The sequence below is a fragment of the Hyaena hyaena genome, unplaced genomic scaffold (assembly GCF_003009895.1).
Source record: "Hyaena hyaena isolate Hyena2069 unplaced genomic scaffold, ASM300989v1 scaffold_1494, whole genome shotgun sequence".
NCBI lineage: Eukaryota > Metazoa > Chordata > Mammalia > Carnivora > Hyaenidae > Hyaena > Hyaena hyaena.
This window is the reverse complement of record NW_024082126.1, coordinates 56,788-73,027: the sequence shown is the minus strand read 5'-3', so window position 1 is coordinate 73,027 and position 16,240 is coordinate 56,788. Positions and strand designations below refer to the sequence as shown.

At 37.4% G+C, this 16,240-nt stretch overlaps 1 protein-coding gene across 1 annotated transcript in view; it reads left to right on the top strand.

Moving 5' to 3' along the window:
- Positions 1 to 16,240, top strand: part of LOC120225731 (nebulin) — a gene marked incomplete at its 3' end in the record, with an annotated part of 101,507 nt that overhangs the window by 28,486 nt on the left and 56,781 nt on the right. Inside the window, exons 14-30 of the mRNA XM_039223898.1 lie at positions 95 to 199; positions 594 to 692; positions 1,731 to 1,835; positions 2,808 to 2,915; positions 3,001 to 3,114; positions 4,294 to 4,395; positions 4,497 to 4,604; positions 4,694 to 4,798; positions 5,799 to 5,897; positions 6,959 to 7,063; positions 7,616 to 7,723; positions 7,809 to 7,922; positions 10,561 to 10,758; positions 12,575 to 12,682; positions 14,764 to 14,862; positions 15,630 to 15,734; positions 15,822 to 15,929. Of these exons, the coding sequence (XP_039079829.1) occupies positions 95 to 199; positions 594 to 692; positions 1,731 to 1,835; positions 2,808 to 2,915; positions 3,001 to 3,114; positions 4,294 to 4,395; positions 4,497 to 4,604; positions 4,694 to 4,798; positions 5,799 to 5,897; positions 6,959 to 7,063; positions 7,616 to 7,723; positions 7,809 to 7,922; positions 10,561 to 10,758; positions 12,575 to 12,682; positions 14,764 to 14,862; positions 15,630 to 15,734; positions 15,822 to 15,929 (1,890 nt within the window). The remainder of the gene's footprint in view (positions 1 to 94; positions 200 to 593; positions 693 to 1,730; positions 1,836 to 2,807; positions 2,916 to 3,000; positions 3,115 to 4,293; positions 4,396 to 4,496; positions 4,605 to 4,693; positions 4,799 to 5,798; positions 5,898 to 6,958; positions 7,064 to 7,615; positions 7,724 to 7,808; positions 7,923 to 10,560; positions 10,759 to 12,574; positions 12,683 to 14,763; positions 14,863 to 15,629; positions 15,735 to 15,821; positions 15,930 to 16,240) is intronic.

The window sequence follows — 16,240 nt, the reverse complement described above, 5'->3', positions numbered from 1 at the left end:
AGTTCTAAGATAATTGTTTAGCTTTCCAACAAACACATTTTGAGGGCATGCATATAATGGTTGCATCCTTATGTCTGATTTCTTTTCCTCATAGAAAAACTACAAAGCAGAATATGAAGAAGACAGAGGCAAATGCTTCTTCCCCCAGACCATAACTCAAGAATATGAAGCAATCAAGAAACTAGATCAGTGTAAAGATGTAAGTCTATAGTATGAACTTGGATCATCCTGACCCCCATAGCATCTAGTGGTCTAGAGATGTTTAAAATGTTAACACTTTTCAAATACATGCAGGCAAGGAAATTGTAAGAAACAATTTAATTTGTTTGGTAACTGTTTTCCCCTGTGGTTACCAATACATTTCAGGAGCTAATTCTAGTTCATTTCCCCAGAGAAGAATTATCAGAAATCTGAAGAATGAGTTTCTTGTATAGTGTGAAAGCAGCTCTCAAAGACACTGCAGTCTAATTAGAAAAGAGTCATGTGTCTTATTAACTACAAGTTTCTTTTGTTTGGGGCAGTGGGTTCTGCTTGCTTCAGCTATAGGCCAACTTGGATTTGACTGCTACAACAATTCCTTTTTTCCTCTGCAGCACACCTACAAAGTCCATCCAGATAAGACAAAATTCACTCAAGTCACTGACTCTCCTGTTCTGGTGCAAGCCCAAGTTAATTCCAAACAACTGAGTGATGTAAGTTCCTCTAAATATGCAGGAAATCCAATTATGAGGGATAACGTATCACAACTCCATATATAAAATCCAGTGATTTGTCACATTTCCAAAAAAAAAAAAAAAAACTATGTCAGTTTTAGCAAATTTAACTTGTGTATATTTGTAATCACCTAAAATATTTCCTTATTTAGTTGCCTTGCATCTTCTTGGGTAGATAACAATTACAGTGAAATGGTTCTATAAAGGAAACTAATGAAGCTTACCACACTAGAAAGACCATGAGTTTTAAGTCAGACAAAACTGGGTTCAAATCCCACCTCTGTCATTTATGACCTGGCATCACAAGAAAATTGTTTAACTTCTGTTTGGCTCCTATTTCCCTTTTATAATCTGTGGTTGTTTTGAAGAGTAAATGAAAGGAGATATGTGCATAGTAAATACCCTGGCCCAGAGCAGATACTCAATACAGGGGATTTCCCTCCCTCCAGTAAGTTTTTGGAAAATGGAGTCTTTGAGATAAGTTTTATCACATGTTTTAAGTATGAACCCCCAAGCTTGTGTTGAATTAAAACAAAACAGTAAAAGTAACCCCAGTAGATTTATGGCCAGAAATAGTCTTCACATAAGAGTATTAAACTATAATGGATGTGAGGGATGTAAATTCTCCAGAAAGTGAGCACTAACAATAAAAAGAAAGAAAGGGCTGTGAGTCTCAGAGTCTATTAATTCTGGGGCGGGGGGGGGGGGGGGTCCTACCGCAGTCCTACTGCAGTAACCATTGTAATATCAGCCTTCATGTGTTGAGCACACAGGTGGTCAATGGAGGCCTACCCTAGCTCTGGACTTCTTTCTTGATCTTAAGAACATTGTCAGTTGTTATTTAACAAAACATACTTTATGTTTTTATTTTATGAAATGTACCACACAAAAGTTTTGTATTTTGGAACAATTCTTCTTCAGAACTAATTGTATTCCTTATTGTCTGCCTGCTGTCTGTCTGTCTCTCTCTCTCCCTTTCCCTCTCTCTCTCTCTCTCTCTCTCTCTCTCTCTCTCAGCTGAACTACAAAGCAAAACATGAAAGCGAAAAGTTCAAGTGCCACATACCTCCAGATACTCCTGCCTTCATCCAACACAAAGTCAATGCCTATAACCTGAGTGATGTAAGTTCCTATGTGCTGTGCTATGGGATATCCTGACACCCAGTGTTTTTATTTCTGGATTGCTTCCCTGAATAAACATTTCAATGTTAAAGATGGGAAGAATATTTAACATTTGTATCCTGTTCCTTTGCCTCTGCCCACATATCTTTGAATTCATCTTATAAATGTGGGTAGCAATGTTTTAAGTAGCTTTGTACAATTAGACAATGTGTTTCAATCAACCCTCAAAATGCCACCACTCATGTATGTTTAGTTGCAAATGATAATGTTAGATCTTTTAGCCATATATTCTTTATACTACACTATAACTGGTTTTTATCCAAGACCTAATTTTTTAGATATAATGTCATTTTATTTATTCTTCAGATGTATAATGTCCCTAATTTTACACAGATGGTGCTTATTCCTACACGTAAGGGAACTTGCACTAAGATATAGGGTATTCAAAAGGCATAAGGCCAGGTGTCCATTACTATTTTTCATTTTCAAAACTTAATTTTATAGGAAAGTCAAATTCTCCTTGGAGGGGAGATCTCAATTTCTTAAACAATTCGATAAGTAAGTACTAAGATTATCCAGCATCAATGAGAATTGTAATGATTCAGGAAATAATCTTTTCAGAGGACTTTCAGATCAAATGAAAGTGTTATCTTTAGATCATAAAAAGTAAATTAACTATAGAATATTTGTGCCACTCTGTGAAATACTCCATGTTAGGAATCAAATATTAGTATAGTAATTAGACATAGATTAATGTGATGAAAGATTCTAATGGAGAGTAGAGAATCTTGATCTTGGAAAATTTGAAGCTTTACTTTGAGGAGAAATACCTAAAATCACGATTTTCTGAACAATGAAAATGATCCACTTATTTCATTCATATTTAGAGTATTGAGATATTCCTTGGTCTTTAAAGTACGATAACATGCATATCATTTTTACCAGTTCCTTTGATAAATTTTTTCTGTGCAGAATATCTATAAGCAAGACTGGGAGAAGAGCAAAGCAAAGAAATTTGACATTAAAGTGGACGCCATTCCCCTGCTGGCAGCCAAAGCCAACAGCCGGATTGCCAGCGATGTGAGTATGGCCTGGGCACCTGGGCAGGGCGCCCTCGGTGACGTTTCCTGATGGGCGGGCTCTGGCATGTGTGATGTCTTTACAGGTGATGTACAAGAAAGACTATGAGAAAAGCAAAGGGAAGATGATTGGAGCCCTCAGCATTAATGATGATCCCAAGATGCTGCACTCTTTGAAAACGGCCAAAAACCAGAGTGATGTGAGTGTCTTTGTGAATCACCTTTATTTTCAGATGTGGTTGAACTTTTTAATATAACTTTGGATGTGATGTTAGCCCAAGTAAATCTCAGATTCAGGATGACAAGTCAAACACGAAAACCCAGTGGCAAAAGATGATCAAGCTCTTCATTCTGTACTTTGAGATACTGGTGAATATTGTAAATGTTTCCTTAATCTCTTTAATGGCCTATTTTCTTAAGGGGAAAAAATACTAGCAATAGCATTTTCTTTACAGTTTTTTGAGAAATGGGCTTAATATCTCAGTATGTATGAATACATATTTATTCCATGTCATGATCCGATCTAAGATACTTTGCAAAAATACGTACAGAAAAAAATAAAGGCAAGAAGTGGGAAAATCAGGCTAAAGACAAAGTAGGAAAACTAGATGAAGCATAACCTAAAGAACAAAGTATTTATTTTACAAATTTTATAAAATATTGATCTCATTTTAAAGACTAAAATACCCAAAATAAAATAGAACTCTTTATAAAAATTGCTTCTCTAATTCATGGAATTAAGGAAATACTCCCTATTCTGTATCATTTATAAATATTCTTGTTTTCATTGAGTATATTTTTGGATTTCTATATGGGAGAATTAAGGAGAATGTGTAGAAATACATGCCACCTACACAAAATGGAAAAACTATCTTTTCATGCATTATACTATAAAGAAAAATATTAGATCTTGATGAGAAAATCCAACTTCCAAAGGTAGTGTAAAATGTGTTTTCATCATGTGCTGAACTGAATACTTTTCCAAAACTGTGCCTAAGTATCTAAGGTCCACCTTCTACTTTTTACCTAATTTTTCACTATTTAAAAAATTCACTTTCCTTCAAACACATTCAAATGGAAAGAATTATATTAAGACAAAATGTTGCTTAGAGAGCAGCATTGGTATATTCTGGTTTATTCTGGCTGAGAAATGGGTTAGGATAAATAACATAAGTATATGTATGGTTATTAGCAGCCTAGATTATACAAGACATGAGCCTCTACCATATTCACTCTGCTTCTTTTGCTTTGTGGAAAATAAATGCTGAAAAAATGCAAAATTGATCTTTTTGGTTAAGTGTAGCAATGATAAGAATGGCTTTTATACCATGATATATATATATTTTTCTCTTTGTTTGATTTTCTTTTTCCTTTGACAGAGATTATACAAAGAAAACTATGAGAAGACAAAAGCAAAGAGCATGAACTACTGTGAGACCCCCAAATATCAACTTGACACTCTGCTGAAGAACTTCAGTGAGGTTCGAAAGGCCATGGTTACCCCTGGGGTTTCAGGGCTTTCCTGCCGTTTGACAAATAGCATATATAATTGACATATTTGTCAATATGTTTTCTCTTTCAGGCTAAGTACAAAGATTCATATGTGCAGAATATTTTGGGACATTATGTAGGCAGCGTCGAGGACCCATATCAGATACACTGCAGGAAAGTTTCAGCACAAAACAGTGACGTAAGTTGAAGACAAATATCCATGCTTCTCAGTGATATTATTTGGGAGCAATAATAATCATGATCTATTTTTGTTCCTTCTTATTATAGAAAAATTACAAAGCAGAATATGAAGAAGATAAAGGGAAATGCTATTTCCCTCAGACAATAACGCAAGAATATGAAGCAATTAAGAAGCTAGACCAGTGCAAAGATGTAAGTCAGTTGTCATGAATTCTTAAAATTGGGTTTGGGATTCTTGTGCCATCTAGTGGTAATTTTAGCAGGAGTCAATGCTAACATCTAGTGATTAGCAGGAGATGTTAAATTTTAAACTTTGAGTGGAATTGGAGAACACAAAAATTACTGTGAAGAAAACTGTTTGTTACAAAAAGAGCTTGGGGTTTTAAAACTATTCATTTCCACTAGTTTATATACACATGGTTTGGGAAGAAAGGGAAAATAGGGAGATATGTGAGACATAAGTGTTCATTCATTTAACAAGTTTACATGAGGAACCAGCTTGTGTCAGACACTGTCCTTGGTCCTGGGAAAGAAGAAAGGACAAGGTGGGCTGCGTGCATTGGGGAGCGTGCATTTTAGATGGAGAGGCAGAAAATAAAGAACACAGAAACTTATGAAAGATAACAGACAATGATATCAGATAAAATATCAGACATTATAGAATGATGCTATAGAGTTAAAATATGATATGGGGGAGAGAGACTGGATGGGCACCATAGACTAGGCGCTCAAGGAAGATCTAAGGCAGGAACGTGCCGCCATGCCAAAATCGAGGTGAAAGCAACTGGAAGGACAGCGTAAGGAAAAAACAGCTTGGTACTTACAGAATTGAAAGCATGAGGTAGCTGAAGTGTACTGGAGAGAGAGACAGTAGGAAGAGGTGAAATGGTAGGAGATGAAGGGAGGGGGTGGATTCTGTAAGGTTTATCCACCAAGGCACAATTTAGATCAAAGCAAGTCCACTGGAGAGCCTTTGGAAGGCTTCAGCAGGAGGAAGGTTAGTCTGGTTGCTGAACTGCAGCAGGGAGATCAGTTTAGAGGCAACTTGAAAAGAGCTAGAGAAATGAGAACATACCAACCAAGTTTTCAGGAAATAAACTCTCTGACTGGAAACTTTTTATATGTTAGTGGGTATATGAACAAGAATATAAAGATACATTATGAAATTTCATTGAAGAACATCTTTTCCTAGCATACGTACAAAGTTCATCCAGATAAGACCAAATTCACGGCTGTCACTGATACTCCTGTACTGCTGCAAGCCCAGCTCAACACGAAACAGCTTAGCGACGTGAGTGCTCTGTGCAAGTGCGAGTGACCTAGAATGCTGTGTTTATGTGAAATAGAAGCATTTTCCTGCTTAATCTTCATGGGCTCATCTATCATCCCAACAGTGTCATTTTTCAAGATTGGTTTAATAAAATGCAGATGAAGCTGCCAGATTGAATTGTAGCCTCAGGAAAGATGGTGTTAGATGAAAATAAAAGTAATGAATATTTCTTCCATAAGTCACCAATTTTTACTGGGGAATTTGCTCATTAAGATGTGTCACACACCAAAAATAATGTAGACTAAGGCTTGATAGCAACTTAAAAAACAACAAGAGCATTTATCTGTGTAGATAAAGGCAAACATTTCCCGTTTTGAGTTTGCTAACAAAGACTTTATAAGAAGGCAAAAAGCACAGAAACAAGAAAGACATCAGGCAGTAATAAGAAAACTAACATAGGGTCTTGAGACAGAATTCAAACAGTCATGTGAGAGGGGGTGAGTGAGGGGACACTTCAGATTGGGTGGTCAAGGAAGATCTAAAGCAGAACGGTCCAGCCATGTGAAGAACAGTGCAAGAACAGCAGTGCTTCCCAAACATTCACTTTCACGTGATCACCCAGTGTCCCTGCAACAGTATTCTGATTCAGTAGGTCGGGAGGGATATGCTGACTCTCTAACAGGCTTCTAGGTGGTGCTGATGCTGCTGTTGGTAGACCACACTTTGAGTAGCAGGTCATAGAATTCAATACATTCTGAGTGTTCGTGTCCTGAAGGCACAGCCTAAAGGTTTAGATCAGACAATGAGTTTCCCATACATACGTTGGGATAGATAGCATTTACAAAATGACAATACAAACTAGATTCCACCACAGTCCTGAAAGAGGGAGTGAGGGTCTAGGCTCTGTAATGGCCTTTGACTGGATGGACTACCTCCTTGAGGCATTTTTCTGAAAAAGGGAAGGAATACTTAGTTTTGTGTGTGTGTGTGTGTGTGTGTGTGTGTGTGTGTACACACTCTTCTACATGCACTCAAGGAAATTCTGATCCTGAACTGTTTGGATATCCTCTACTGTTTTCTAGCTGAATTACAAAGCAAAGCATGAAAGTGAGAAATTCAAGTGCAATGTACCAGCAGATGCTCCACAGTTTATCCAACACAGAGTCAATGCCTATAACTTGAGCGACGTAAGTACCAAAGCCACAGAAATCTATCATTGCGTGTATTTGCAAAGAGGAGATGTATTGGGTGTTTTAGAAGACCAGATTAGGAGTTCTGCAACTAACCAACTATGGAGATTGTTTCCATAGTGTGAGTGGAACTTTTAAGGCCTAAATGGTCAGAAGGCACTTACTTAGCTATCCTTTTTTTATTTTCCACATTCTCTGTTACCATCAGAAACATCCTCTGAATTACCTCCCCCCACCCCGCTAATCTCTAGAGTTTTGTAAGATCTCTCCTGTAAAAGTTGCATTTCACCTTCTCAAAATGTTTGTCATTTTACATTGTCCTTTATACATCAGGGCAGCAGAGTCTTTAGAAAGTTCACAGAATGTTAAAGAGTATAGGAGAGAAGCTGGATGACAGATTAATGAATAATTATACTATCATTTGGCAAATAGGATATTTGTAGGTGAAATAAGTCTATATATATAAATTTTCAATCTATTTCTTTTACTGTATGAATCTGTGTTAGATGTTGTTTTTACAATTCCTCTTGCTGAAATTTTTCTGTGCAGAATATCTATAAGCAAGACTGGGAGAAGAGCAAAGCAAAGAAATTTGACATTAAAGTGGACGCCATTCCCCTGCTGGCAGCCAAAGCCAACAGCCGGATTGCCAGCGATGTGAGTATGGCCTGGGCACCTGGGCAGGGCGCCCTCGGTGACATTTCCTGATGGATGGGCTCTGGCATGTGTGATGTCTTTACAGGTGATGTACAAGAAAGACTATGAGAAAAGCAAAGGGAAGATGATTGGAGCCCTCAGCATTAATGATGATCCCAAGATGCTGCACTCTTTGAAAACGGCCAAAAACCAGAGTGATGTGAGTGTCTTTGTGAATATGTCTTATTTTCAAAATGGCATCTCTGTTAACATGCCCAAGGGTGGTAGCATATAAAAGGATTCCATATCCAGGGGCACCTGGGAGGCTCAATCAGTTTGAGCATCCAGTGTAGGCTCAGATCATGATTCGTGGTTTGTGGGTTCAAGCCCCATATTGGGCTCGGTGCTGACAGCTCGAAGCCTGGAGCCAGCTTCTGATTCAATGTCTCTCTCTCTTTCTCAAAAATAAACAAACATTAAAAAAAAATTTTTTTTTTTAAAAAAGATTCCATATCCATGGGCTCTGCCATGTTCACAACAAGTTGCTGAGGAGAAATTTTGGAAGCAGAATAATTTCCCAGATTCTTGTACCTCTCAGTGTTTAAGGAAAGAAATTACTGATTTATACTTGATGTCCATTACACTTTGAAAAATGTATGCTTTAATATTTAATAGAATATTGATTTTAATTCTCAAAACATTTTGGAAAAATTGCTAAATATTTTCATATTTTCTCCTGATTGAAAAAGAACCTTTAAAATGATGGTTTTAAAACTGTCTATATATTGGAAGAAAATCATGTGTCACAGATAAAAATCTTATTAACTATTGTTCTTTATTAACTTTAGTAATTAATACTGGCATAGGTTCAGGAAAAATAATCCATTGATTATAGGCCCCTCTGAGAATCTGATAAAAGTCTTGGACCATTCATCTGGAAAGATGAACTTTTTCTTCGTGCCTTCTGTCTGAGTTTCAGAGAATTGATGAATTCCCTAAGGCTTCCCTATAGTCCAACTCTTATCTTTTGATTAAAATCCTACTGTAGAGAATAAAACCTCTATTGCAAGTTGCAGTGTATACTGTTTAAAAAACATTCAGAGAATTCCTTAAGAGTGGTTAAGAATGTTCAAAATAGCTTGCAAATATTATTTTTCTTAAATAGAAGGATGCTTGTATCATTTACTTTCATTTCAAACATGTGTTCATATAATGATCTATAAATACCTTTCTTTAAATCATTTTGCATTTTCCATACAGTCACATAGCATTTTAAACCATCATATTCAGTAATAACTTTCTCTAATAACTTCACATTGAATTATGTTAGTATACAGTAGTCACATACATAATACTGTGCTTTTCACTAGATCCTTATCCCTTCTCAGCTCAAAAGGTTATAGCTGTCTGTTGACAGTGCATATATGTTTATCTTTAGTTCTTCATCCTATCCCAGAACCCATTAGAACACTAAGCACAAAGTAACTGTTCAGTAAATACTTGTTAATTGACACTGGCAACCAAAAGAGATAGTCAGTGATGAATCATTCTCACAGAATATCCAGGCTAAATGCTAAGCTGCAGGTACAGAATGTGCATAGCTTTTTAAAGAGAATCTTTTAAAGTTATTTGGACCTTTGACAGCATTTTATACACGCAGATATGTGTGAACTGGTATGAGCATGAACAAAAGAGTCAAAACCATTCAGTCAGAAACACTAATGCTGTTGCCACATTGCTTTACCAGTTTTTCAGTGTCCATGCATACTGTCAGAAAATTTCCATGTTTTATTTTTATAAACCAAAGTCTAGGTTTTATAATTAAGTGCTAAGTTTGTTCAGTGAGAGTAACTGCTCACAAAATATTTAGAAAGAAGATCATATTCCCTAAGAAAGCTAAAAGATCAAGTCATTTGCAAAAGGAATTTCTACAGAAGATTTGTAAGGCATAGATTACATTTACTATCCTAGGTCACTGTCTTTAATGCTTACATGATTATGGAGAGATATAATGGGTTTAGATTTTTCCTAGAGGCACCGGGTCAGAATTTTTCTCTCTGTTAAGGCAATTGGTGAGTGGACACGATGAAGCTGGGACTTTGACCTAATTAGCACCCTGTCTAATATTCCAGAAAACCAGCCAATGGAAGTGCCTTCTGAGGCCCAGTCAAGACATTTGGTTTATGAGAACACTGTAATAAGTGCCAAGGTTACTTTCATGGCTCAGTTTCACAAACTTTTCTCCTTTGAGGTCTTATTACTGCTGCAATCTGAAGCTTCTTTTAAATTGTTACCAATATTAAACTTGGTATGAAAAACCTTTGGGATTCTCAGTGGAGCTTATCATAGTCAGGTTGAAAACTCAATAACCATTTAAATATGATGTTAAGAAAGCCAAGTAGTCAAGTGTAAAGCTCTATTCATGAAGTAGTCATTTTATATAATCAGAAGAATGAAATGATTGTCATAAAATTGTCATCAATTAAAAAATATTTCCTTATTGGAAAACAATTCAAAGATTAGATTGCTTTGGTAAAAATAATGCTTGTTAAAAGTCCTTGAAAAACCCTGTTTTAAATAAAATAATACCTGGCTGGAGCAGAAGTTGTGGGCCACTCCTAATGTCTGACATTGCTCTTTAATCTAAAAAGAGATTTGAGAAAATCTGTCCATGTATGATTTTGTGTGTGTGTTGAGGGGGGAGGGAAGCATTCAGTAATGTGTAACATATAAACATATTATAAGAAAATAGAAATACTCAGTTCTCTAACTCATGTCTGTTGTTTATGGAGATTTCTGTGCTTTTCTGGAACTCCATTGAGGATTTGTGGTAATAAATGGAAATTTCCTATTCATAGCGTGAATATCGTAAAGACTACGAGAAGTCAAAAACCATCTACACTGCACCTCTTGATATGCTCCAAGTCACTCAAGCTAAAAAATCTCAGGAAATTGCCAGTGATGTGGACTATAAGCACATCTTACACAATTACAGCTACCCACCCGATAGCATCAATGTGGATCTCGCCAAGAAGGCTTATGCACTACAGAGTGATGTGAGTAGTCCGATTTTCTCTATTCCCTCTTTCTAAGGTGGAAACTGAAGTAATCTTTAAGTGGAGTCATGTTCTTGACAATTCTCAGAAGTGTCTGTCTGCATTGTCTTCTGTATGTAGCAAGTATGTAGTTGGAAAATGACTCTTGTGGTTCTATAAAAGCATGCCCTTCAGAGTTAGAGAGACGTGGCTCTAGCATGAACCCATCACTATATCCCTTTCTTATAAACCTGGAATAAAATAAATGTTTTGAGAATTTGAATTCATGTGAAATACTTAGCTTAGTGTCAGGCCCTGGTGAATTCTCAGTAAACATTCACTGTTGTTATCATCACCATTATCACAATCATCTCCTTCATTATTATCAATAATTTCTTGTCTACTTTCTGTTTCTATGAGCTGGACTACTCAGTAGGCCTCATACACGTAGAGTCATTTGGTATTTGCCTTTTTGTTACTGGCTTCTTTGACTTAATGTAATGTCCTCAAGGTTCATTCATGTTGCAGCATGTGTCAGAATATCCTTCCTTCTTGAGGTTGAGTAATGATCCATTATATGTATATACCACGTTTTATTTATCCATTCATCCATCAGTGGACATTTGGGTTGCTTCCAACTTTTGGCCATTGTGAATAATGCTTCTATGAATGTTGGTGACAAATACTTATTTGAGACCCTGCTCTAAATTCTTTTGAGTATGTATTCAGATATGGAGTTGCTAGGCCACCTGGTAATTCTATTTTTAATTTTTTGAGGAATCACCCTACTCTTGTACAGCAACTGTACAATTTGCAGTTCTCATCACTAACAATCTCTATGCATTATTATCTAGTTCTTTAATTTTGCTAAGTTTCTTTCTCATAAGCAGAAAACAAATAGTTCTTGATATTTTTAATTCCAATTAAAAGGCCCACACTAAACAACAATTTGAATTTTGTATCTAGAATGTGAGTTTTAGGTACCTCCTATAGCCAGACAATAAGAGTGGCCTTTTATTTTAATAACATCAAGTAACTGTCCCCAAAATAGGAGCAATTCCAAATGATAATGACCTTCCATAAGCAAATTGAGTGTGACCACCTTAAAGTACATGTTACAAACACTCCTAAGCTAACCATTACATATGAAGGGCAATGTATACAAACACATAGTGCAAATTAACTATTATCAAATCTTATCTAATCAGAAAATGAGCAAAATTATCCATCTTCGATGTGGCCTTCAGTCCTAACTTGATTTAGAGTTCTAGGGAACAAACATTTCACATTTGATTATCTAAATATAACAATTTTATTTATTCTTTGAAATACAGCTTTCAAGGTAGCATTTGTCCAGATTGGAACTTGAGTTCACATACTTCCCTTCAGTTGAAAATAGATGTAATGGAATGTATGCCAGCTAGAAGAGCAGTGATAACCTAAGGGCTGTTAAAATCTCTCACCGGGGCGCCTGGGTGGCTCAGGCAGTTAAGGGTCCGATTTCGGCTCAGGTCATGATCTCGCAGTCCGTAGGTTCGAGCCCCATGTCAGGCTCTGTGCTGACAGCTAGCTCAGAGCCTGAAGCTGCTTCCGATTCTGTGTCTCCCTCTCTCTCTGACCCTCCCCTGCTCATGCTCGGTCTCTCAGAAATAAATGTTAAAAACATTAAAAAACATTAAAAATCTCTCACCAAGGAAATATTTAAAATGGCCTTAACATATGGTGGAAGGAAGCTGGTCAGAAATCCTAAAAATACCATTCTGGGTAAAATGTTAATGATTTTATGAGTAAGGATGATGCTGAACAAAGAACAATAACCTCTCCGTTGGTGTTGTAGGTTGAATACAAAGCCGACTACAACAGCTGGATGAAAGGCTGTGGCTGGGTGCCTTTCGGGTCCTTGGAAATGGAAAAGGTGAAGAGAGCTTCAGACATCCTGAATGAGGTAAAGCCGTCCTGTGTGCCACAGACAGAGAGTTGGGAATGTGCTATGTTAAAACCCCCAAAACTGTGGAAGCACCTTCTTTACTGCTTTATTCTCTAGTAATTATTGCTGAGATTAAAAACAAAACCACATGCATGAATTATCCAGGTAGATAAGCATACTCCTTTATGTTACCAAAACACTTCCGTTAACCATTCATGATAAAAAATATTTTTAAATAACTTTATCAGGGTATAATTTGCATACCATAAAATTCACCTATTTTAAGTGTACATCGAGACAAATTTTAATAAGTTCATATAGTTGTCACCATAATTGTAAGCTGTTTCTAGTACACCAGTGTTTCCTTGAAAAATTTCTGCCTCCATCTTCAACATCAGGCAACCATAGATTTGCCTTCTGTTACTATAGGTTTGCTTTTCTTTTTTTTTTTAAATTTTTATATTTTATTTATTTTTGAGAGGAAGAGAGATATAGAGCATGAGTGGGGGAGAGGCAGAGAGAAGAATACATACAGAATCTGAAGGAGGCTCCAGGCTCTGAGCTGTCAGCACAGACCCCATTGCAGGGCTCAAACTCACAGACCCTGAGATCGTGACCTGAGCCGAAGTCGGACCCTAAACCTACTGAGCAACCCAGGAGCCCCTCTATAGTTTTGCTTTTCTAGAAATTTCTTTTGTATCAGATTTTTTCCACTTTGTACTTTTTTGAGGTTCATCTGTGTATCTGCATGTGTCTGCAATTTGTTCTCTATTATTATTGAATAATATTTGTATAGCTATATTGCATTTTGGTTGTCTAACAGTGGAACATTCCCATTGCTGTCAGGCAAATCCATCATCAGGGAGGGTAGCCTACATAATGAAGGGATTGAGGTGCTTGAGTTGTCTTCACACTCAAGTTTCTGTTGTCTTGTGCTTTTGCTTGCTTTTGGTGAACAACATTTTATCAGATTTTTCAAAAAAGTTCTAGGTTGGTAGTTTTCAGAAGTCTAAAGCTGAGTGATGCTGCTTTGTACACAGAAGTGGGATGTATAATATGCACAAAGGAAGACGACTGGGAGACAAGATGGAGAAGAATATAGGAATGTAGCTAGAAGCTGCCAGCTTCTAATTAAAACATCTTCCAATGTCCTCTCTCCTGGAGATCCTCAGCACTTTAGTGATAACCTGTGTACTAAGCACATGGAGGCTGTGGAATAAAAATCCTCCCTCTCATCCAGGATCCCCTAGCTGTTACCCTTATTCCTCTGTCCCTCCTTCCTCAGCCAGAGAGCTTCCTTACTTCTCTACCTCAGGTGGAGTGACAGGAACTTCAGAACCTGTTAGTGACATACAAAGACGCTCTGAATTTCCTTGTGTGCTTTTCTGCAATCCTTTAGAAAACTTTGTGGTGTTTCTGGGTTCTGTTTGTTGTTTGCTTGTTGTTTTTTTTTTTTTAAATGTTTTTTATTTATTTCTAGGAGAGAGAGAGAGACAGCGTGAGCAGGGGAGGGTCAGAGAGAGAGGGAGTCACAGACTGAAACAGGCTCCAGGCTCTGAGCTGGCAGTCAGCACAGAGCCTGACGCGGGGCTCGAACCCACGAACCGCGAGATCATGACCCAAGCGAAAGTCGGACGCTTAACCGACTAAGCCACCCAGGCGCCCCTGTTGTTTGCTTGTTTTTTACAGTTGGCTTAAAAAAAAATAACCTATAGTCAAACTGGCTAACGTACAGTATGTACAGTGTGCTCTTGGTTTTGGGGGTAGATTCCTGTGGTTCATCACTTACATACAACATCTGGGTTCTATTTAGTTAAGAGTGCCTTTTTCATTTTGTAAGCAAGAAATAAAGTCTGGTTCCTGAAAGTTGCATTGGTCTGTGTTGCCCCAGACAATCCAAAATTAAGCCAATTTTTAAAACACTGGCTTTTGTATTGTATTTATCTTTTCCCCCAAGCCAACCATGAACCTAGTATTTTTACATTTTAAAACCAAGAAAAGTCCCCGTCCCTTCAAAGTATATTTCAGAGATTTTTTTTATATATTAGCCTTCAGTGAATGTAACATTATTGGTTTTCTTTTTTAAATTCATCAAACAGAAAAAATACCGCCAACATCCAGACACTCTCAAGTTTACCTCGATTGAAGATGCTCCGATTATAGTACAGTCTAAAATCAACCAGGCTCAGAGAAGTGATGTAAGTGTTAATCCTACCCATATTTAATAAATTTTATTTAGTACATTTGTGTTCCTACTATACTGATTACCTGTAGTTTTTATGCAATCTGAAGAGACTCAGTTATGTGAGCAATTGTAATTCTCCCAGCTTTTCATTAATAAAGCATACCTAATTCATATCTTTAGAATATTATGTATACTGGGCTGACTGTCCTTTCAGCCATTTAACATTGCTGTCCAAGGAGAAGGTAAGAGGGTCTTCTCTTGACGACCAGAAAGACTATAAGCCTATTTCCGGAAAAGACCAGGAAAACGAATATAGGCAATATACCTTATGGAGGAGTTACGTTGTAAGTCAGAGCTAAGACAGAAATCATATAAGCTACCCCTAAGTCCTGTCAGTCACCCACAGATATGATATAGATGGTTTGTGTATCCTACCCAGTTTTCCTCTTCTGTGCTAACGAAAGTGTCTGCAGGTTAACATTTTTATTAGGTCACTTCCCCGGGCTAACTTCCATGAGGTGCCCCTATCGAAATCCAGAGGTTCCTAAGGCATATGTAAGGACCTTTCCCAGGGCCAAACAGGTACCACGTAGGATCCTGTGCATTGTATATGAGACCTTGAAGCCCACAGATCTTTGCAGGTGAATGTGGGAGTGACACAGGGAATGTCTTTCATAAAAAGCACTTCTGTGCAGTGTGATCGCTCTGAAATTATCTTCCTGTATCATTTAAGCCCTCTTCCCTACTTTCTTTGTTTATGCATTTTTTTCCCTCTTTCAGGTTGCCTACAAAGCCAAAGGAGAAGAAATTCTTCACAAATACAGTCTGCCAGCAGACCTGCCCCAGTTCATCCAGGCTAAAGTTAATGCCTACAACATCAGTGAGGTGTGCATATGAAGTCAGCTGCTGATCACATGTGAAGTCTTTTCTAAATGTGGCCTGAATTGCATTCAAATGACTTTTTTCTTTCAGAGTATGTACAAAACAGACTTGAAAGATTTGAGCAAGAAGGGATATGACCTGAGATCGGACGCGATTCCCATCAGAGCTGCCAAGGCTGCCAGGCAGGCGGCAAGTGACGTAAGTCCAGCTGGTGGTCACCTGTGTGTACGCAGGAAGTGTGGGAGAGGTGGACTTGTTACCCTGAAGGCACCACGTCTGCTGTCCCTAACTGGAAGCGAGTTCTGAAAACTATTGAGGGGAAATTCCCTAAATAGATGAGTTCTCCTGGGGGTTTGGATTTTACTGACCAGTTCTCATCAAACACCCTAAGTTAAAGGTGTCATCCATATTGCTACACAAACTCATGTTATTTCTCTTGTGGAAATAAACAAGTCACTCATTCTCTAAATTATAATAGCCTCCTGGTAGTAAGATTTTTATCTCAAAAC